The sequence below is a fragment of the Leptodactylus fuscus genome, chromosome 7, assembly GCF_031893055.1.
Source record: "Leptodactylus fuscus isolate aLepFus1 chromosome 7, aLepFus1.hap2, whole genome shotgun sequence".
In the NCBI taxonomy this organism is placed as follows: domain Eukaryota; kingdom Metazoa; phylum Chordata; class Amphibia; order Anura; family Leptodactylidae; genus Leptodactylus; species Leptodactylus fuscus.
The window spans coordinates 114,903,513-114,926,742 of record NC_134271.1 but is presented as its reverse complement, the minus strand read 5'-3'; the positions used below and the strand labels follow the sequence as shown (position 1 = coordinate 114,926,742).

At 43.9% G+C, this 23,230-nt stretch overlaps 2 protein-coding genes across 3 annotated transcripts in view; one reads left to right on the top strand and one right to left on the bottom strand.

The window, feature by feature from the left end:
* The window catches only part of SRSF5 (serine and arginine rich splicing factor 5), a 95,019-nt gene that overhangs the window by 9,821 nt on the left and 61,968 nt on the right, over positions 1-23,230 (top strand). The gene's annotated exons all lie outside the window — the stretch shown is intronic.
* SPTB (spectrin beta, erythrocytic) overlaps positions 1-23,230 on the bottom strand; it is a 67,331-nt gene that overhangs the window by 41,455 nt on the left and 2,646 nt on the right. The window contains exons 1-4 of one of the 2 annotated variants that reach the window (XM_075282843.1): positions 16,721-16,793; positions 10,396-10,587; positions 8,976-9,127; positions 7,532-7,705 (exon numbers count right to left, since the gene is read on the bottom strand). In XM_075282843.1, coding sequence (XP_075138944.1) covers positions 7,532-7,705; positions 8,976-9,127; positions 10,396-10,540 — 471 coding nt within the window. In that variant the 5' untranslated portion in view covers positions 10,541-10,587; positions 16,721-16,793. Of the gene's footprint in view, positions 1-7,531; positions 7,706-8,975; positions 9,128-10,395; positions 10,588-16,720; positions 16,794-23,230 lie in introns of those variants that run through there. The other variant, XM_075282842.1, reaches the window with a different exon arrangement.

Genomic DNA, 23,230 nt, shown 5'->3' with positions numbered 1-23,230 from the left:
CCTCATTTCTTGCTACTGGTATATAGTGCCATTGTCTGACTGGGAATTCAAAGAATATATTGGGGTTACGTGCACCCACAATTTTTACTACTGGTATACAGTGCCAGTTTCTGACTGGGAATTCAAAGAATATATTGGGGTTACAAATACCCTAATTTCTTGCTACTGCCATATAGTGCCAGTTTCTGACTGGTAATTCAAAGAATATATTGGGGTTACGTGCACCCACAATTTTTACTACTGGTATACAGTGCCAGTTTCTGACTGGGAATTCAAAGAATATATTGGGGTTACAAATACCCTCATTTCTTGCTACTGCCATATAGTGCCAGTTTCTGACTGGTAATTCAAAGAATATATTGGGGTTATAAATACCCTCATTTCTTGCTACTGGTATATAGTGCCATTGTCTGACTGGGAATTCAAAGAATATATTGGGGTTACGTGCACCCACAATTTTTACTACTGGTATACAGTGCCAGTTTCTGACTGGGAATTCAAAGAATATATTGGGGTTACAAATACCCTCATTTCTTGCTACTGCCATATAGTGCCAGTTTCTGACTGGTAATTCAAAGAATATATTGGGGTTACGTGCACCCACAATTTTTACTACTGGTATACAGTGCCATTGTCTGACTGGGAATTCAAAGAATATATTGGGGTTATAAATACCCTCATTTCTTGCTACTGCCATATAGTGCCAGTTTCTGACTGGGAATTCAAAGAATATATTGGGGTTATAAATACCCTCATTTCTTGCTACTGGTATATAGTGCCATTGTCTGACTGGGAATTCAAAGAATATATTGGGGTTACGTGCACCCACAATTTTTACTACTGGTATGCAGTGCCAGTTTCTGACTGGGAATTCAAAGAATATATTGGGGTTACAAATACCCTCATTTCTTGCTACTGCCATATAGTGCCAGTTTCTGACTGGTAATTCAAAGAATATATTGGGGTTACGTGCACCCACAATTTTTACTACTGGTATACAGTGCCATTGTCTGACTGGGAATTCAAAGAATATATTGGGGTTATAAATACCCTCATTTCTTGCTACTGCCATATAGTGCCAGTTTCTGACTGGGAATTCAAAGAATATATTGGGGTTATAAATACCCTCATTTCTTGCTACTGGTATATAGTGCCATTGTCTGACTGGGAATTCAAAGAATATATTGGGGTTACGTGCACCCACAATTTTTGCTACTGGTATATAGTGCCAATTTCTAACTGGGAATTCAAAATGCGCAAGGCTCCCGGAAAGGAACGTGGACGAGGCCGTGGGCGAGGTCGGGGGAATGGTTCTGGGGAGCAAGGTAGCAGTGAAGCCACAGGGCGTCCCGTGCCTACTCCTGTGGGGCAGCAAGCATTGCGCCACTCCACAGTGCCAGGGTTGCTTGCCACATTAACTAAACTGCAGGGTACAAACCTTAGTAGGCCCGAGAACCAGGAACAGGTCTTGCAATGGCTGTCAGAGAACGCTTACAGCACATTGTCCAGCAGCCAGTCAGACTCTGCCTCCTCTCCTCCTATTACCCAACAGTCTTGTCCTCCTTCCTCCCAAAATTCCCAAGCTTCACAGAACAATAACCCCAACTGTCCCTGCTCCCCAGAGCTGTTCTCCGCTCCTTTCATTGTCCCTCAACCTGCCTCTCCACGTCACGATTCCACGAACCTAACAGAGGAGCATCTGTGTCCAGATGCTCAAACACTAGAGTCTCCTCCATCTCCGTTCGATTTGGTGGTGGATGACCAGCAACCCACCCTCATCGACGATGATGTGACGCAGTTGCCGTCAGGGCATCCAGTTGACCGGCGCATTGTGCGGGAGGAGGAGATGAGACAGGAGTTGGAAGAGGAAGTGGTGGATGATGAGGACACTGACCCGACCTGGACAGGGGGGATGTCAAGCGGGGAAAGTAGTGTGGATGTTGAGGCAAGTGCAGCACCAAAAAGGGTAGCTAGAGGCAGAGGCAGAGGTCAGCAGCTTAGGCGAAGCCAGGCCACACCCGGAATCTCCCAAGATGTTCCAGTTCGTACCCAGCCCCGAAAAACTCCCACCTCGAGGGCACGTTTCTCGAAGGTGTGGAGTTTTTTCAAGGAATGCGCCGAGGACAGATATAGTGTTGTCTGCACAATTTGCCTCTCGAAATTGATTAGGGGCTCTGAGAAGAGCAACCTGTCCACCACTTCAATGCGCCGTCATTTGGAATCCAAGCACTGGAATCAGTGGCAGGCAGCAACGGCAGGACAAAGGCCGCCTGCCGTTCACGCCACTGCCACTGCCTCTGCCACTGCCTCTGCCTCTGCCACTGCCACTGCTGACTGTGCTGGCGATGCACTCCAGAGGACGAGCCAGGACACCACTTCATCTGCCTCCGCCACTTTGTTGACTTCTCCCTCATCCTCCCCTGTTCCTGTCTTATCTCCTTCTCCTGCACCATCAAAGGCACCATCAGGCGCTTCTTTACAACAACCCACCATCTCTCAGACATTGGAGCGGCGGCAGAAATACACTGCTAACCACCCACACGCGCAAGCCTTGAACGCCAACATCGCTAAACTGCTGGCCCAGGAGATGTTGGCGTTCCGGCTTGTTGAAACTCCCGCCTTCCTGGACCTGATGGCAACTGCGGCACCTCGCTATGCCGTCCCTAGCCGTCACTACTTCTCCCGGTGTGCCGTCCCCGCCTTGCACCAGCACGTGTCACTCAACATCAGGCGGGCCCTTAGTTCCGCGCTTTGCACAAAGGTCCACTTGACCACCGACGCGTGGACAAGTGCATGCGGACAGGGACGCTACATTTCACTGACGGCACACTGGGTGAATGTAGTTGAGGCTGGGACTGCTTCCCAAACTGGCCCGGTGTACCTCGTCTCCCCGCCTAACATTCCTGGCAGGGACACGAGAAGAACACCCCCCTCCTCCTCCTCCTCTACCGCCTCCTCCTCCGCCACCGCCTCCTCCTCCGCCACCGCCTCCTCCTCCGCTGTTAGATTGACCCCAGCTACGAGTTGGAAACGTTGCAGCACTGGCGTTGGTAGACGTCAGCAGGCTGTGCTGAAGCTGATCAGCTTGGGGGACAGACAGCACACTGCCTCCGAGGTGAGGGATGCCCTCCTCGATGAGACAGCAATATGGTTTGAGCCGCTGCACCTGGGCCCAGGCATGGTCGTTTGTGATAACGGCCGGAACCTGGTAGCAGCTCTGGAGCTTGCCAGACTCCAACATGTTCCATGCCTGGCCCACGTCTTCAACCTAGTGGTGCAACGTTTCCTAAAGAGCTACCCCAATGTTCCAGAGCTACTGGTGAAAGTGCGGCGCATGTGCGCCCACTTTCGCAAGTCGACAGTAGCCGCTGCTAGCTTAAAATCTCTCCAGCAACGCCTGCATGTGCCACAACACCGGCTTTTGTGCGACGTCCCCACACGCTGGAACTCAACGTTTCAGATGTTGAATAGAGTGGTTGAGCAGCAGAGACCTTTGATGGAATACCAGCTACAAAACCCTAGAGTGCCACAAAGTCAGCTGCCTCAGTTTCTCATCCATGAGTGGCCATGGATGAGAGACCTTTGTGACATCCTATGGGTGTTTGAGGAGTCCACAAGGAGGGTGAGCTCTGAGGATGCGATGGTGAGCCTTACAATCCCGCTCTTGTGTGTTCTGAGAGAATCCCTGATTGACATCAGGGATAACTCAGATCACACAGAGGACGGGGGATATTGTCACTCCTTAGGGAGAGACCACCATATAGGTGTGTGGAGACTTGTTAAGCCTTTAGCACTCCACTTTGCAAGGAACTATGGGAAGAATATGCAAATCCGCCTTCCATGATGTAATTAGGAAGACAGTTGCTGCCTCATTGTTGCAAACCAATAGAGGGCGCTCACTGGAATGTGCAAGCCTGTCTTAAGACAGGATTCCAGTGAAATAACCCAATAATGGCTGCTCCCTTTAGCCTCATGCCCGACCTTCCAAGAGGCCTTTGTTTAGCAATGACGCTGGGATTATTACCAGGTTATAGTCTCTCAATCGAGGACAGCTGTTTCGATCTGGTTGGATCTCATCAGCCTGATGTAGAGAGGACTATAACCTGGTAGAGGTGAGAGGCTTAGACAGGGTTCGGGGGATATTGTCACTCCTTAGGGAGAGACCACCATATAGGTGTGTGGAGACTTGTTAAGCCTTTAGCACTCCACTTTGCAAGGAACTATGGGAAGAATATGCAAATCCGCCTTCCATGATGTAATTAGGAAGACAGTTGCTGCCTCATTGTTGCAAACCAATAGAGGGCGCTCACTGGAATGTGCAAGCCTGTCTTAAGACAGGATTCCAGTGAAATAACCCAATAATGGCTGCTCCCTTTAGCCTCATGCCCGACCTTCCAAGAGGCCTTTGTTTAGCAATGACGCTGGGATTATTACCAGGTTATAGTCTCTCAATCGAGGACAGCTGTTTCGATCTGGTTGGATCTCATCAGCCCGATGTAGAGAGGACTATAACCTGGTAGAGGTGAGAGGCTTAGACAGGGTTCGGGGGATATTGTCACTCCTTAGGGAGAGACCACCATATAGGTGTGTGGAGACTTGTTAAGCCTTTAGCACTCCACTTTGCAAGGAACTATGGGAAGAATATGCAAATCCGCCTTCCATGATGTAGTTAGGAAGACAGAGGAGTCAGGGATAGCATCCGATCCGTCACAGCTGGAGAGTAGGTCCACACATCTGTCCGCTTCATCGCGTTTAATGGAGGAGGAGGAGGAGGAGGAGGAGGAGGAGGAGGAGGAAGAAGAGTTGTCCGATGATGTGATGGTGATACAGGAGGCTTCCGGGCAACTTCGAATCGTCCCATTGTTGCAGCGCGGATGGGTAGACATGGAGGATGAGGAGGAAATGGAGATTGAACTTTCCGGTGGGGCCAGAGGAGTCATGCCAACTAACACTGTGGCAGACATGGCTGAGTTCATGTTGGGGTGCTTTACAACCGACAAGCGTATTGTCAAAATCATGGAGGACAACCAGTACTGGATCTTTGCTATCCTTGACCCCCGGTATAAAAACAACATCTCGTCTTTTATTCCGGTAGAGGGGAGGGCCAATCGCATCAATGCTTGCCACAGGCAATTGGTGCAGAATATGATGGAGATGTTTCCAGCATGTGACGTTGGCGGCAGGGAGGACAGTTCCTCCAGTAGGCGACCAAGTTCTCACCGGTCCACACAAACGAGGGGCACACTGTCTAAGGTCTGGGACACCTTGATGGCACCCCCTCGCCAAAGTGCCGCCACAGAGGGTCCTAGTGTCACCAGGCGTGAGAAGTATAGGCGCATGTTGCGGGAATACCTTTCCGACCACAGCCCTGTCCTCTCCGACCCCTCTGCGCCCTACACGTATTGGGTGTCGAAGTTGGACCTGTGGCTTGAACTTGCCCTATATGCCTTGGAGGTGCTGTCCTGTCCTGCCGCCAGCGTCCTATCTGAGAGGGTGTTCAGTGCAGCCGGTGGCATCATCACTGACAAGCGCACCCGTCTGTCAGCTGAGAGTGCCGACCGGCTCACTTTGATAAAAATGAACCACCACTGGATAGAGCCTTCATTTTTGTGCCCACCTGTGTAAAGCACCCCAACATGAAACTCCATGTCTGTACTCAACCTCTCCAATTCCTCCGCATCCTCATACTCATCCACCATAAGCGTTGCACAATTCTGCTAATACTAGGCTCCCTCCAACATGATTTCCCCCAACTCTGCTGGTTAGAGGCTCCCTCCACCCTGATTTCCACCAACTCTGCTGGTTAGAGGCTCCCTCCACCCTGCTTTCCCACAACTCTGCTGGTTAGAGGCTCCCTCCACCATGAATTTGCCCAAACTGGGCTGGTTAGAGGCTCCCTCCACCATGAATTGGTCCAAACTGGGGTTTTTAGAGGCTCCCTCCACCATGAATTTGCCAAAACTGGGCTGTTTAGAGGCTCCCTCCACCATGAATTGGTCCAAATTGGGGGTTTTAGAGGCTCCCTCCACCATGAATTTGCCCAAACTGGGCTGGTTAGAGGCTCCCTCCACCATGAATTGGTCCAAACTGGGCTGTTTAGAGGCTCCCTCCACCATGAATTGGTCCAAATTGGGGTTTTTAGAGGCTCCCTCCACCATGAATTGGTCCAAACTGGGCTGTTTAGAGGCTCCCTCCACCATGAATTGGTCCAAACTGGGGTTTTTAGAGGCTCCCTCCACCATGAATTGGTCCAAACTGGGCTGGTTAGAGGCTCCCTCCACCATGAATTGGTCCAAACTGGGTTTTTTAGAGGCTCCCTCCACCATGAATTGGTCCAAACTGGGGTTTTTAGAGGCTCCCTCCACCATGAATTGGTCCAAACTGGGGTTTTTAGAGGCTCCCTCCACCATGAATTTGCCCAAACTGGGCTGTTTAGAGGCTCCCTCCAGCATGAATTGGTCCAAACTGGGGTTTTTAGAGGCTCCCTCCACCATGAATTGGTCCAAACTGGGGTTTTTAGAGGCTCCCTCCACCATGAATTTGCCCAAACTCTGCTGGTTAGAGGCTCAATCCACCCTGATTTTCAAAACAAATGTTGGTGCCAACCTCAACTTACTACAAGGGCCAAATTCACTGCTGGTGACAAGCTCTCCTCACTGCAAGTGCCAAATATACATGTTTCAAGGTGTTTTCCTACTGTCAGAGAGGTGGTATTGAGTGTGTAAAGTGTGTAGTTGTTAGGCTGTGATGTTGGGGTAATAGAGGGTCTTTGGTGTGTTAGATGCCCCCAGACATGCTTCCCCTGCTGTCCCAGTGTCATTCCAGAGGTGTTGGCATCATTTCCTGTGGTGTCATAGTGGACTTGGTGACCCTCCAGACACGGATTTGGGTTTCCCCCTTAACGAGTATATGTTCCCCATAGACTATAATGGGGTTCGAAACCCATTCGAACACACGAACAGTGAGCGGCTGTTCGATTCGAATTTCGAACCTCGAACATTTTAGTGTTCGCTCATCTCTAGTTCTTAACCTTGTTTGAGGTACCGAACCCACCAGTTTCATATGCACATTCACCGACCCCTTCTTTAGTGATAAATCAAATATAATTTTTTTCAAAATTCAAGACATAGGTATATGTTTTTTTACTGGTACACAAAATGAACCGTGCATATGGCCTAGGATTTGATCCAACCCCGGTTAAGAACCACTGCTCTATGATCTTACATTTATCATATATCCATAAGATATATATGATAAACGTAAGATCATAGAGGGTCTAACCACTGATCAGAAGAATAGGGATCACCAATAGAGAATAGCATGAATAGAGAAGAAATACACATAAGTGACCACGGCTGTATTCACTTCTATGGGACTGACAGGTATAGTGTTCTCAGAATCCGTGGGGCATAAGTGGTTAAATCCTGATACCCTATCCTCTAAATAGGTGAGAAATATTCTTTATAGGAAACCCTGTTCACGCAAATATTATATCACTAATACAAGGAATGATAATCAGCACAAAACGTACCTGGAATCTCAATATAATGGTCCAGATGAGTCCGAGTATTAGTCTGTGGTTACCATTAACAATGTCATGGGGACCAATATTTTCAAGATGAACTTTTTGTTCTCTAAGAAAATGAAGGGCTTTGTCTACATTTTCTAAGCAGTGGATTCTCATTCTTCCTTTAGTCCTTCGTGGCTTGAAGAAAAACATAAATGTGGATAAAAGTCCCATTATATAAGACAGTATACAGGTTAACTTTACCACTACAAATATCAAAACATGGAAATGTTTCTATCTCACATGATACTTAAAAAAGATCTCCTACAATTTAGTATTTTCACTGAAGATTTGAGGTTAAAGACGTAGTGCCATGATCGACATTTATCACCTGACCACAGAATAGGCAAAAATATCAGATTACTGGGGGCAGCATTACTGGGACCCCTACTGATAACTATATCAGGAATCCTTTATTCCAGACATATATTGCTCTTTTACCACTGGACGATTGAAGTCAGGGGAAATTTAAGTGGGGCTGAGGTCAAGCACATACATTGCTACTCTATCCAATGTCTATGGGACTGAGGGAAACAACGGAGCACTGTACTATCAGCTATCTCCATCAGCCCCATAGATCCATCCATAGTATCCATAGCTCCATCCATGCTCAGACCTCAGCTCTATTCATACTAGGCAACCACAGTGAGGAGGAATAGGGGTTCGGGGATCCTCGTACTAGTGATCAGTGTGTGCGTCTCGGCAGAGGTGCTCCCAATGATAACGCCAGTCTTCATAACTCTCCCCCAGTATGGTTCTATATTATATTATATTCTGTATTATATTATATTACACAACTTGTAAGCTCCTGCCAGACACCTCTGGTGATGACTTGTCTGCAAGGAGGTACTGAAATTCAATGTGCCTGATCTCTCTATCCTGAAGATCAGTCCTATTAATGCTCTGCCATGGAATAAAGGCATTTCTGGACTTCATAGAAGCAGTTGTTTCTACATAGGGAGTCATATACTGTAAGGTCTGACAACTCTGTTCCTAGACCCATGGATGATGGTCGGTAGTGGGAGCTACTCTAGTTACAAAATGTCATATATACAATAGAGCGACTTGTATGTAATATCTTGCTCTGACTCCATTAACCTATCGCTTGTACGAGCTTTCTGTGTAATAAAAAATGTCTTATTCGATGATGGTATTTTAGATACTGTATACATCATTGGAGGGTTTCCTTTGACTCTATTAGGATCAGAGTTATTAGGGTGATTTTAAGTGTTTTTAAACACGTTCTCTTTGTTTGAACCCCATCTATTTATGAAAGCTATAATGTATTAGACCTATGGTTGTTCTGCCCCTTTTTATTTTTGGCATAAGCTGATTTACGCTCCGGTGTCATTTGTGACGTCCTCCTCAGGTTTATCGGTTAATACAAGGCAATGTCTGTCCTGCTCACCAGCTGTTCTCCGGAAAGCACCTCTAGAAGTTTTAATAGCATTCTTCCATCCCTTAGGTCCAAATAGAGATCAGATATACGACAGCTCACAAATGCCAGATGTGAGTTCACCCATTTTGTAAACGTCTTCTTTTGCACGGCTTCACGTTCATCTGAAATACAGAAAGTGTGTAATGTCAGTATTTCAATAGAATACATGTCAATAGAACTTTTCCATAATATATTGATGAGCGGAGCTGTACAAGGCACCGCTTATCTCTCCTGTTGTCCTCTTCAAAGTAAGGTTATGTAGTAACGAATGTGCTTATTATACGAAATCATGCACCCCTTAACTGTTAAAGTGGCCTTCCACCTTTTCCTTTTACATTTGTATTGCCAGTATGTAGATCCATAGCATTTGGCAAAGGAAAGGGGGTGTCACTTTAAATACCAGTATCTCCAGTTTTATACCACCGAGAAAAGTGGAAAAGCAGAGATATCACTAGTCAGGAATTTCAACTTTATATAAAGAAGTTCATACTACATATAAAAATCACATTACTGACACTGCGTTGGGGTTTCCGTTCTTTAGGTCTGCTTAAAAAGCAGTTACACGTGGAAACCCACAACCTCAATAGACTACAATGGGGTCTGCCGGGTTTCCTCCAGAAAAACGAGGAAAGAAAAGTCCTGCTTCCATTATTCAAGCGGATTCAGGGACGAAATCTACAAACGGAGACCGGGCGCAGGTGTGAACCTAGCCTGACTGTGTTTATAACTAGCAATATCTCTGTTTTTTAATAATTAGAGCTGCCATCTGGGTAGCATATGTACACTAAGAATCTGAGCTTTCATATGATACCAATACCACTTTAGGTGGCAAAGGAAGATACAACCATTTGAAGTGACCAGCTCCCACTTGGGAAATGTTACAGCTCTAGCTACTGCATTGAGTATGGGTTTATGGGGCAGACACTCACTGGCAATGCTTAGTTAAAAAATATTCATCATATACCCCATGCCACAATAGTAAAAAAAAAGGCACTTTAAGGATGGCAAAGTCACTTTGCAGTTCTGTGACCTGTATAAAAGCACTTGGTTTGCTGCCTTGTGCTTTAATACAGGCCTGGGACTTCTTGGTGATATCTTGTATTTATAGTAGGGGTTAATTATTCCAGAAATATTTCTTGATCTATATAGGAAGAATCCTAGTAATGCTTCATTGCCATAGGAGAACAACATGTCCATGTCTGCTATACACTCCTGTACAACCCACCAAGTCAATGAACAGTCTCACAAATGAAAGGTACAACCCTATAAGGCAGCAGTCTCCTCATTACCAGTGTAATCCATTTACTGTAGGGTGCGAGTGTGACAATAAGAATATATTAGGAAATACACTTCTCTAATATATTCATATAGGGGGCGCCGATAGTGATACCTGCGAGTGCTTTAATCCTCGATCTTTCAAACATGCGAGCAGAACTGTTATCATTGTCCAGGTCATCTTCTGTTGTCTCCCAGCGGGAGTTCACCAAGCTGTATTGCTGCTCAATTTCCACGTTGTCAAAGTCGGTGGTCTGCATCTTCTTGTTCTGTGGCTTGGCTACTTCCCAACATCAATTGTACATTCCTGCAGTATAATATTGTGTAAGGTAAATGACAGATAAATGAAGAGGTTTGTACATTTCATTTATAATTCAGGGTTGTCAGACCTTATACAGATGGACCTTCCCTTCCCTTTTTTCCTTCCTAGGGATTTTACTTTACCCTGATGTATTTTGCTTAACAAATGTAATAGTATTGCTTTCTGTCATATTTTCCTATGAAGAAATTTATAGGGCATTGTCTGAAATAAATTAACCCTTTGCTAATGAAACAAAAAAACACCAGGAAATTAAGGAAAAAAAAAATACAAAAAAAACTGCAGAACAAAAAAGTGTAGGGCAATTCATAAGGAAAGGTAAGGGCTTATTTGCTTTTTGCAGGCATGTTATATCCATGTTAATCACGTTGCACGTGATCCTTGTTCGTATCTTGTCCGTGATTGATCACATATGGCAAAATTGGATCCTTCCTCTTTTTTTTTCAAAGTATTTCTGTTTTCATCCAAAAAAATCGATCTATGCATGAATACATTCAAATATCTGGGGTTGTATGAAAAATGAAGACACCATACGTATGTGAAAAGCGTACGCGTGAATAAGCCCTAAGGTGGAACACCTCAGACTACCTATGCATTGACTTCTTCCACAAAGTCCAAGTGGAGACCGATAACAAACCCTAGGTAAGGCCGGTTGCAGACAACTGTGTGCAACTGGCCTGCCGTGAATTAAAAGAATGGTGGCATACAAGGGACACATGGATGTTCCCCGCTTGCCACCCATACACATGCCATGCTTTCGTGGCTCTTTTCATTAAATGAATAGGAGCCATGGAAGAAAGGGCCGCAAAATAGGAAAATTCACGGTCGTGTGTACAGGCCCATAGAAAAGAATGGGTCAGTGTGCTATCCGTGAAATACACGGAGAGCTACTGACCACAGCACGGTCATCTGCAACTGGCCTAAGTCAGAATGGTGGGAGATCAATTGACCACTACGTGTTCTTAGCTATAGCAGCTGACTCCCTTAGTAGTTACAATGAACTAACTAGAATATAGGTTATGTTCACATGGAAGAATTTGGTCAGGGAGAAAAAATATGCTGTAGGAATTTGTTCTGAAACTCCAAATCTGCTCCAAAATATGCCCCCATTCATTTCAATGGAAGTTTCAGGCAGAACTTGCCTGACGAATGAGCGGGATGTTTCTCAGCCTCCCATTGAGATTTTAGGAGGCAGTTTTCAGGCAGAATGTGGTGCTGATTTATGATGGTTCAAATTTGTCCATGTGAACATACCCTTAGGGTCCATTCACATGGAGGAAAATGGTGAGGAATTTGGTGTGGAATTGCAGCGCTGAAAAAGGAACCCATTGAAGTCAATGGGAGGCTTTTTTCAGCGCTGATATTCCACACCAAATTCCTCACCATTTTCCTCCATGTGAACATACCCTTAGTCACTAATTTGCTTTGGCCCATTTCCTAACACTCCACCCTCTTCCAAGGAAAAATATACAAATGGTAAGACCAAGTAGTAGGGATGAGCAAACACTATTCGAAACAGCCGTTCTGAATAGCACGCTCCCATAGAAATGAATGGATGTAGCCAGCACGTGGGGGCTTAAGCGACCGGCCGCCGACAAAGTCTGCGTGCCGGCCACTTCCATTCATTTCGATGGGAGCGTGCTATTTGCAATGGCTGTTCTCTACCAAGTAGCAAGAGAAAAGAGTACTAGAATAACAAGTAAAATTTCACAATCCCCCAGTGATGTGCTGATCGTGAATGGGGCGGCAGCTGCCTGCTGATGAAAGAACATTATTTATACCAAGCCCGGATTACACGGGTCCTCAAACAGGAGAGACATCCTTTGTAGACTATTCCATATTACAGATGCCAAGAGGAGGACCCAATCTATCATATGGGCTACAGGGGTACTTCAATTTCAATGATATTCTAGGCATGAGGCTATCTGCCTACATAGTAAGTACACTCGTAAGAATATGCTCACTATGATTATCTATACCAGATTTCCAAATAATGGATGTATTGATCTGTAAAAACATATCGGCCTATCTAGTCTTGTGACTAATGATAAACAAGAGAGTAAATCTTACTTTCACAGTCATAACATAAGGTTTCACAATCTTTCCTGTAAGGAATACTTTCTCTCTTACTCCCGGTATATTTATGTAGTGATCAGGTTCCAGTCATTGCTTTCTAATATTGGAAAGTGATGAAATATGAATCTACATACACATGCATGATCTAGTTCAAAGGGGTCAAAATTCCTTCAATACCCTGGCCTATATGAGTTGTATTGGCTATATTAGTACTACTGAGAGTCACCTTACAGAAATATCAATATAACATGGATTCAATGTCATTTCTGGCATAGTATAAATATCAGGGGACATGTATTGAGATAGTCAGGACCTATAAGTACCTCGGCGTGCTCCTCAATAATAAGCTGGACTGGGCCGATCACCTGAATGTGCTGCACATAAAGGATCACAGCAGACTCTACCTGCTCAGGAGGCTGAGGGCCTTCGGAGTCCAGGGGAACTTCTTAGGGCCTTTTTCAACTCTGTGGTTGCATCATCTTCTTCGGAGTGACCTACTGGGGGAGTAGTATACCAGCCAGGAACAGAAATAGACTTGACAGGCTGGTTAGAAGGGCCAGTTCTGTCCTGGGGAGCCCCCTGGACCCAGTACAGGTGGTGGGTGACAGAAGGATACTGTCCGTGGTGAACTCCATGCTGGAGAACAACTTCTATCCCATGTATGAGACCATGACGGCACTGGGCAGCACTATCAGTGACCAATTGCTTCACCCTAAGTGTGAAAAGGAGCGCTATTGGAGGTCCTTCCTTCCAACCGGGGTCAGGTTGTATAATCAGCTTCAGGTCAAGTGAAGATCACTCCGCACAGAGAACTAAATGATCCTGAAGTCTTTCTTTTTCTTTTAGTTCCTTTAGTTGTTTTAGTTTAGATACTCCTAGTATCTTTTCTATCTGCTATTCTGAGCTTGTATATGTTCTTTTCTTACTGTATTATCTATGCTGCTGTAACACACTGAATTTCCCCATGGTGGCACTATTAAAGCATTATTTTATTTAACCATGATATACCAGAATGAATCTGTTCAGATGTTATTATAATCAAAGAGCTTGTAAAGTATTATTCCATAGGCATTTCACTTGATATCATTTATGGCAGCTCCTATTATACTTCCAAGGACTGCCCAGACCGGTTGTCAAGATGTCCACAACACCTAGTGTGTCAGGACTTTCAGGTTTGGTTCACACAACAGAAAATGTCTTACGTTCTGGAATCCGCAGCAAGACTGAGCAGGACACTTATTTTTTCTGCATCCTGCTGCAATCTCTGCCTTCCATTGTTTTCAATGGAAGGCAGATTCTGGTCGGAATCCACAGCAGAATCCGCCAACAAATCCGCAACAAATTCCCCTTGTGAATCAGTGTCTTGGTTATAGAAATATCACTAATTTTGACAGCATGCAAATGAGCTATTTGAAGCAATGGTGGAATTGTCACTTCTTTAGAACAATAACAGCATCTTCATTACTCCAAAGACCTAATTTGCACAGTCTGACAGTGTCCATTTAGTTTTCAGACTGTGTAGACATATATGATTGTGTGCAATGTATTCAATTTACTGTATTGTCCAGTCTGACCTGGGACAGCTCACATGGGGCTCTTCACCACCTACTGTAGGCAACCACATAGGGCAATATTGAGGAAGAAGTGCACAATGAATGAAGGGTGGTACGAAGGTAGAGAAGTGGGAAGCGCACTATAATACCCCTGCCTTGGTAGCTTGTACCGCTCAAGGCCCTTCATGTAAACCATGTAAGATATGGAAAAAGCATTTTCTGCTTAGAACCATCCGTCGTTGTAAGTCGGCCAATTCTGAGAATGAGGTTATGTTGGACACGTCGGCCTGATAACATGACGATGACTTCTCTCACAACCCTGGCATGACTTGATAACACTGGCTACAAGTAGGCGAGCGGGAGAACAGCTGAACACTTACTAACAGTGACGTGAGAATGAAATGGATGACATACATACGGATTGACTCATATTTTCTTGAAGTCTTTTAATAGAATGAATGAGGACATGGGGCTGTCACTTAAGACATCTAAGACTTCAGTCATTCCTTCCCACTCACATTTCTAAAACTGGATTTGTTTTTCTGGAATTACAGCTGTTTTTATTCTAATATGGGAGAATAAACAATGGGAGAAGCAACCAACCGCTATCTGGTGGGCCAGCCGGGTGCAGGTGAACTTGGTTATAAAAAATGTTGAAGATGGGAGCAAGAGCATCTCAACTTGTCCTTATTGTTGGTCGGGGCTGGGGGAAAGGTAGGCGTTGAGTAACTTATCTGCATGCATTCTGTGTCCAGCATTCTAAAAAAAGCTGAAATCACAGACTTCCCTGGCTGTTACTCCAAATACTAAGATGATAACACAAAAAACCAAGATGTTTATTTTGCAAAACCAAAGTGTTGCTTTATATAGCGCTGCTAAAATGATCTCAGCAACAGCTGTCAAATTCCATGACTACCAGAAAGTGTCAGTGAAGGACAGATCAGTCCAAAAGAGTTGTGTATTTATGACAATGGGAAGGGTTACTGTAGTCATAACAGCAGAAACCCTATAACAATTTGTACATAGTGACCTTAGTGTGGACTGTATGTTACTTCAAACATACATACTGTACCAACAATGTAAAGCACACAGTTGCTATGTGCCCCTTGTGGAGAGTAATAATAATTAGGCTCTCTATTGTCAGATGGGTAGTCTCAGGGAAGGGGGAGGGATTCTGAGCCAGAACAATCAGAGTTCAGAATCCCACCCCCTTGTCTGCCTGAGATAACCCACTTGACAGTAAAGAGTATTATTGGCATATTAGGCATCAAAACTAACTGCACTGATTGCTCAGGGACAGCGAGGGCTAGAGAAAAATCCAACTGTGCTGGAAACATTGGAGTGATGTCTATTAAAGGATGCAAAGAACATTGGAGAATGGAGAAGACTGACCAATCACCTAAAAACACGGCAGTATGTACAAATGCGAGTCCATACGCCTCCTGTGAATTACATACACAGGTTCTAAAGTAGCTGGATATGGGCGGGTTCACATCTGCGCCCTGGTCTCCACGTTCAGGTTTCCATCTTCTGCCCAAAAAACTGGATGGGTTTGCAAAGTGTCCAGCCGTGATCGCCCATGAGTGTTTTGTGGTCTCTGCAGTGAAACCACTTTTTTTGTTTTTTTTTTAACCGGACACAAAGTCAGACATGCAGGACTTTGTGTCCGGTTAAAAAGAAAAACGGTTTCGCCGCGGAGACCACAAAACGCTCACGGGTGGACACTGTCTGCCAGGTCTCCGTCTCCTGTTGGCAGAAGACGGAAACCTGAAAGCGGAGACTGGGGTGCAAATGTGAACCCGCCCTAATGCGCTAATCCTCCATCTTTATGTCACCCCGGGACAGTAAAATAAAAACTCCACCCCTGAGAAACTATGTATAATTTTCAGATATTCATTTCCTTCAAAAAAATCACCTCAATTATCACTAACTTCTATCATATCAAGCATTTCCATAGCATCGTAGTAAGAAATGAATGTAAATCTTTTATCATCATGTGCAGAATTTAGAATAGAACAGAATTTACTCTGACCACAAATAAAATATAAAATTGTTATTTACCTCCATATAAATGACAGCTCTACTGATAAAATATAAGGAGAAAGGTATATATATATATATATATATATATATATATATATATATATATATATATATTTATTACATACAATAGTAATAACATAAACTCCCATCTGATGATTCTAACAATTCCAGGAGTCAGTGGGATAAGGAGATACTAAGAGGTAAATGTCACGTTTTCCTTCTCCTCTACTTGTCTTAATGGCTTCTTTTGAGAGTGTTATCAGTACTAAGGACATACACCCAGAGAGGGCTTTCCCCACCCTTATGATGCTGCGTCATGCTTTCTGGAGATCGTGTCTCCACCAAGACAAGCGTTATGTCACACTAACAGTTTTCTACAAACTGGGAGAATACGTAAGACAGTAAAGGTGGAACTTCACTATATTATTTGTATTACATTATGTCCTTACCATAAGAAAGAGTTCCAGTATTCATCTGTCACACATCAAAGTCATCAATAGGAGGCAGCGCTGGACACTTCTTTTTTCTGTTAAAAGCAGAAGCATGCTGCTCAATCTTGCTGTGGATTCTGCAGCGGACTCATCCCCAGAACCCACAACATGAGACATTCTGTTGATCTAGCCCCATTGTATCCCAGGCTAGTCAGTGAGTAATGCCATGTTGGAAAGCACAGCGCTGGAAATAGGGTGGAAATTGAGGTTCCTAAAATTCCTCTTCACTTTCCACCATGAAACCTGGCCTTAGGTTGGGTTCACATTACTGTTGGTGTCTGCTCAGAAGGTGTCAGTTTAAAAAAAAAACAACAAAAAACGGACACCAATCATAACGTACACAAACAGACGGTAACTGATGGCTATTGGTTACTGTCCGTTATATGTCCGTTGCCCATAGATCTCAATATTAAAAAAAAAAAACACTTACTGTTTTTTCACATGGACAGAAAAGTCCTGCATGTAGGATTTTTTTTGTCCACTTGAAAAACCAACATGGTTGTAAACGGACATTAAAGAGGACCTTTCACCACTTTTGGGCACAGGCAGTTCTATATACTGCCAGAAAGCTGACAGTGCGCTGAATTCAGCGTACTGTCGGCTTTCCCAATCTGTGCCCGGTGTGAAGAGCTTACGGCCCGGTACCGTAGCTCTTCTATGGTCAGAAGGGCGTTTCTGACCATTAGCCAGAGACGTCCTTCTGCCTCGTGGCGCCAATCGCGCTGTGCTGTGGAGCCGGGAGGAACGCCCCCTCCCTCTGCTCACACAGCTTGTCCGTAGACGAGCATTAGCAGGAGAGGGAGGGGGCGTTCCTCCCCGCTCCACAGCACAGCGCGATAGGCGCTGCGAGGCAGAAGGACGTCTCTGGCTAATGGTCAGAAACGCCCTTCTGACTGTAAAGCGCTACGGTACCGGGACCGATAGCGCTTTACACCGGGCACAGATCGGGAAAGCCGACAGTGCGCTGAATTCAGCGCACTGTCAGCTTTCTGGCAGTATATAACACTGCCTGTGCCCAGATATGGTGAAAGGTCCTCTTTAAAGGACACAAGATAAAATCCCATTGAAATGAATGGAAATTGCAAACGGACCAGCTAGTGTCCGATGCTAAAATCTTGTACGGACAATAACCACGGACACTGCTGAGCGGACACCAATGGTAGTGTGAACGCCCCCTTAGATTTTTTTCTGATTTAATTTGTCATAATGACTGAAAGTCCCCAGCATGAATGAAGAGCACCATGCACATGCCAAACCAAGCAAGAATGTATTCTCTGCCTGGATGTAGAGGTTACCAGGTGAAATAAGGGTTGAGGGACCCCCATTCTGGAGCTAGGTGCAGGTCCATCCTATCTATCAGATATTATATGTCTTACATATTCTAAGTAATATCTCTTCAACTTCTGTACAGATTACATTAAATAGTCATAGATGAGGATGATGTGTGTGTGTGTATATATATATATATATATATATATATATATACCCATGGCATATGTAATAAATGCCTATTATGTTTGCTTTCCATCTTCAGCAACTTCAGTTCTTAAGGCTATCGCCTAATGCTGTGGAAACGTAGCGTTTTGGGTTTTTTTTAAAATAAATTTTGCTGTTTTTTGGTTTTGTTTTTTTTTTACCAAAATCAGGAGTGGAATTAACAGAAGGGAAAGATGTAAGCACTTCCTTTATATTTCCTATTCCTTTTCAAGCCAGCCCTGAGTTTGGATGAAAAAACCACACCAAAATCTGCAACAACAAAAAAGGGCGAGTTCACACCTGCGCCCAGTCTCCGCTTTGTGGGTTTCCGTCTTTTGCCGACAGGAGATGGAAACCAGCAGTCAGTGTCTGCCCATGAGCGTCTTCTGGTGTCCGCAGCGAAAACAATTTCGCTGCAGAGAGGCAGAAGACGCTCATGGGTGGACACTTTGCAAACCCATTCAAATGAATGGGTTTGAAAACTGACTGCCGGTTTCCATCTCCTGTCCACCTTCTTGGGCAGAAGACGGAAACCTGAAAGTGGAGACCGGGCGCAGGTGTGAACCTGCCCAAAGCTGTGTTTCGGCAAAATTGGGCTTTAGCCAAAAGGCGCCATCATCTGTGGCAACTTTTCTCATTTAAAAAAAAAAAAAAAAAAAGAGAAGTCTGCTCAGCTTTTATTGTAGCCAACATGGGCATCTGTCAAATGGTGATCAAAAAATCATAAGATAAGAATTTCACACTTCTCCAAGAGTACTATCAAACCTGTAGTTTTTGATGCTCTTTTTTGAGCCAAAGAAAGAATTGAATTAACAAAGGAGTAGAAATATATAGTGAGGACTTTAGCTCAAAAAATGTTGGTCAAAAACTGGACCTTAATCTGCATCAAAACGTGCACTTGTGGTTTCAAGCCTAATAAAACAGTTGGCTACAAACTGCTTCTTCTGCATCTTAAAGCTTTTTCTATGATCCTACAAACAGCTTTATCACCAGATAACAGTTCTTGGAGCTCGGCCTTATCTACTAGCTACTAGTTCTTGCTTCACGCCCTTCAGAAGCCAACTTATCAAAAAAAAAAAAAAGGCGCGTGGTGGATTTGGCAGTTGTGTTAATCTCACCTCTAAGCCACAATAAAAAGCTTCTACGAAAAAAAAAAAAAAACAGACTAAATTCCTAATAGCCAGAGTTCATCCATGAGTCAGAAGGAAATGCTTATACTACAGGACAAGCCTGGACAACTCCTCCAGCAGACCTCAAATTTCCCCCAGGTCATTGCATCCATCTCACCAATTTTCCTATATATGGTGACAACAGCATAAAAATATATTCATTTAATAACACCCACGTGTCCCCCGTGCGCCAGCCGGAAGCACACTGTTGTCTGCAACCAGCCTAAAGCAGTGAAAAACGCAAGTTTTTTCAGTATTTTTTTTTCCTACTGTATTTTCTCTGTAGCGTTTTTCCATGTGTGGCCTCAGGTCAGGTATCATGGAAGGGCACTGCCATTCCATGAAAATCTGTGGGCCTGATAAAAGTTCCTAGATGATAGGTTGTCAGCGTGAGAGAACCCCCTTTAAAGAGGACCTCTAACAAAATATTAAATCAGGGCTCGTTCACATCTGCGCCCGGTCTCCGTTCTGCAGGTTTCCGTTTCCTGCACAACACAGAGCAGGAGACGGAAACCTGCAGGACTCTTTCATACCCATTCATTTGAATGGGTTTGAAAGAAGTCTGGCCGTGAGTGGCGGTGAGCGTTTTATGCTCTCCGCCGCAAAACCGTTTTTTTTAAAATCTGACACAGAGTCGGACATGCAGTACTCTATGTCCGATTTAAAAAAAAACGGTTTCGCGGCGGAGAGCATAAAACGCTCACCGGCGCTCACGGCCGGACCCAGCCTGACAGCTTTCTGTCTTCTGCATGCAGAAAACGGAAACCTCAGAGCAGACTCCGGGCGCTAGTGTGAACCTAACGTCAAATACATGATTTGATTCTTGCTATTCCCCTGGACAATTTGCTGTTTTTCTTTATATGACCCTTGGAATGTACACTAGCACTGATTCTCCAAGTGGGAGAATTTTCTCATAGAAAAACATAAGCTTATTGCCCACTTGGAGAATCAGAGCTAGTTTACATATAAGCTTCCAGATGCCATATTTGTGTAAGCAGCCATTGAAACCCAGGACGGAAGACAACACAGGGAGAGGCATTCCAGAAGACAGAGGCATCGCTGGAGATTTCTCTCGCAGCATTGGGGACGCCCCTAGTGCTGTTTGAGCACTGGGGACCGCATCCAGTGCTGCGAGAGAGCTAATTTGCATACCGAAGAAAACCCAGATTTGTACCGACTGGCATCGCGAAGAAGTAATCTAAAGGTAGGAGAAGAATAGCCTTTCTTAAGGCTATTCTACGTGTTAGCGAGAAAAAAAGGGTATCCAATGATAGGATCCCTTTAAGGCCTGCTCTTTGCATAATATAGTCTGCTGAACTCTAGGCTGACACATCTTATCTACTCTAATATTATGTAGCAATTTATCAGGCACAGATTTTAGACAAAGATCTTAGACATGGTGAAGAATTCTTTTTTTGTTTTACTGTATAAGAATGGGTAATCTACTGTTCTTCCTGACAAAAATGGGAAAAAAAACAGTACAAAATGTGTACCACATGGTATAACTTCATATTTTTTTAACAAAGGGATTCGATGGTTGAGGTACTGTATGTCATGATTTGCCTATACAGTGGAAATGTGGAATACATGGGAATATATCCAATACAATGGGAATAAATGTATCTTCTAAAAGTTTATGATGTATACCTCCACTTGATGCAACAATGCAAGAAATATGAACAGAACCTTAAAAAGTTGAATAAAATGTTCATTAAATTGACACTAACTTTTTAAGAAGTGCATATATAATAATGTATATATATGTATCATATATCTTATGAAAGAAAAGTGCTCCTTTCTCCACTTATCCAGCTCTTTTCCTACTCACATCTCCTAAAATGACATCCTCGCTAAAGTGTTGCTGAACGTATCTTACTAGAACAAAACAGACTGGACTCTCCAAGATATCAGATTACATAGCTATGGAGAGGGGGCAGAATCTGAGTGAGAAAATTGTCAGGCCTGGTTCACATCTGCGTTCGGGATTCCATTCAAGGAGTCTGCTTGGGGAACCAATACTGAGTGTATTAAAAAGCGGTTAGCTAAGAAACCCCACAGACTATAATGAGGTCCGTTTATTTTCCGTACTGCACGCAGCACTATTCTCTCCGCATGATTTGTGCGGACAGTGCACGGAAAACACATGAACCCCATTATAGTTTATGGGGTCCATGTGGTTTCTTAGCTAACCACTTTTTAATGTGTTTGGTATTCCGTTCGGGGGTTCCCAAGCAGACTCCCGAACACAGATGTGAACCAGGCCTCACAGGCACAGGCAGAGACTGCTGGACATAAACAGGAAGTTTATATCTTACCCAAAATGCTTCAATTTTTAGTTCAATACGGGTCAGTACATCTATATGTTGTCTTATACAAGTATGCTGATGCTACTTTACAATGTTTTATGGGACAATGGAATTGATGACCAATGTCCTTAGGATATGTCATCAATTGAAGATCCTTGGGGACCCCACACCTGGCCTGATCGCAGTTCAATCCCATTAAAGTGAATGCACTGAGTTGTGATGCCAATACAAATGTATTTGCTGGGCTTAGTAAGCACCAAAAAGTCTGCAGCCAAAAAGCTGCAGCCTCTTCAAACATCTGATCAGCTGTGGGAACAAGTGTTGGACCCCTGCCGATCTGTAATTGCTAACCTATACTAAGGACAGCAAGCAAACAAGCAAGCACAATGTTAGATATGAACATGTCGCTAGCAAACCATTATAATCTATGTAAAGACACTGGCACTGGACATTAGTAAGATGAAGTAAGCAGAGATACGTATGAAAGAGCAAGTGACAACCATAAGGAGAGCCACTTAACACGGTATTATATTGCCTGAAATGATTACAATGGTTTAGATTACAGACAGATTTTATATATATATTAAAGGGGTTGGCTACTTTCAGACCAATATTGAGAAACAAATGTTATGGTTTGTATAATAAGAAGTTATACAGTTTTCCAATATATTTTCTATATCAGTTCCTCACAGTTTTCTAGATCTCTGTTTGCGGTCATTCATTCTGCTTACTTCTAGTGGATGAAATTCCGACCATGGTCACGTGATATACGGTCCATGGTCATGTGATGTACACACAGGTCAGTCACAGTCACAGCACAGTAATCAGACATTTGCCTGGTAACAAGCTGTGAACCTATGTGTTCATCACATGACCATGGACTATATGTCACATGATCATGGACTGTATATCACATGATCATGGACTGTATATCATATGACCATAGTCAGAATTTCATCCAGTAGAAATAAGTAGAATGAATGACAGCAAGCAGAGATCTAGAAAACTCGGAGAAATTGATACAGAAAGTGTATTGGAAAATTGTATATCTTTTTATTATCCAAACAATAACATTTCTATTATTATTTAGTATTTATGGGTACTTTTGATAAGTTAGAAGAATTTGGCACATTAGAAATACTCATTGTTAGAGTCTGTGAATTGGGTCGTCCACTGACCCCAATACTGTGCGGCCCAGGTATGTTCTGCAATGTTTCCCTCCACTTTTGGCTTGGAGATCTCCGTATCACTGAAGATACTCTAATGTGGGTTGGGGCACATTTCATTTAGTGATTTTACTGGGGTTGTTCTCATAGGACATGTTTGTATGAGACATCTTAAAAGGATTCTACCACCTCCCCAAGCATATTCAACTTTCACCACCCGGTTACAGAGCACATTACAGTGATAGACATCACAGCTGTTTTATCTATGTCACTTTTGCAGATTTGAAGAAAAACAACTTTTAAATCTTATGCAAATGAGACATTTAGTGCATTGGGGGCGGGCTTTCTGCT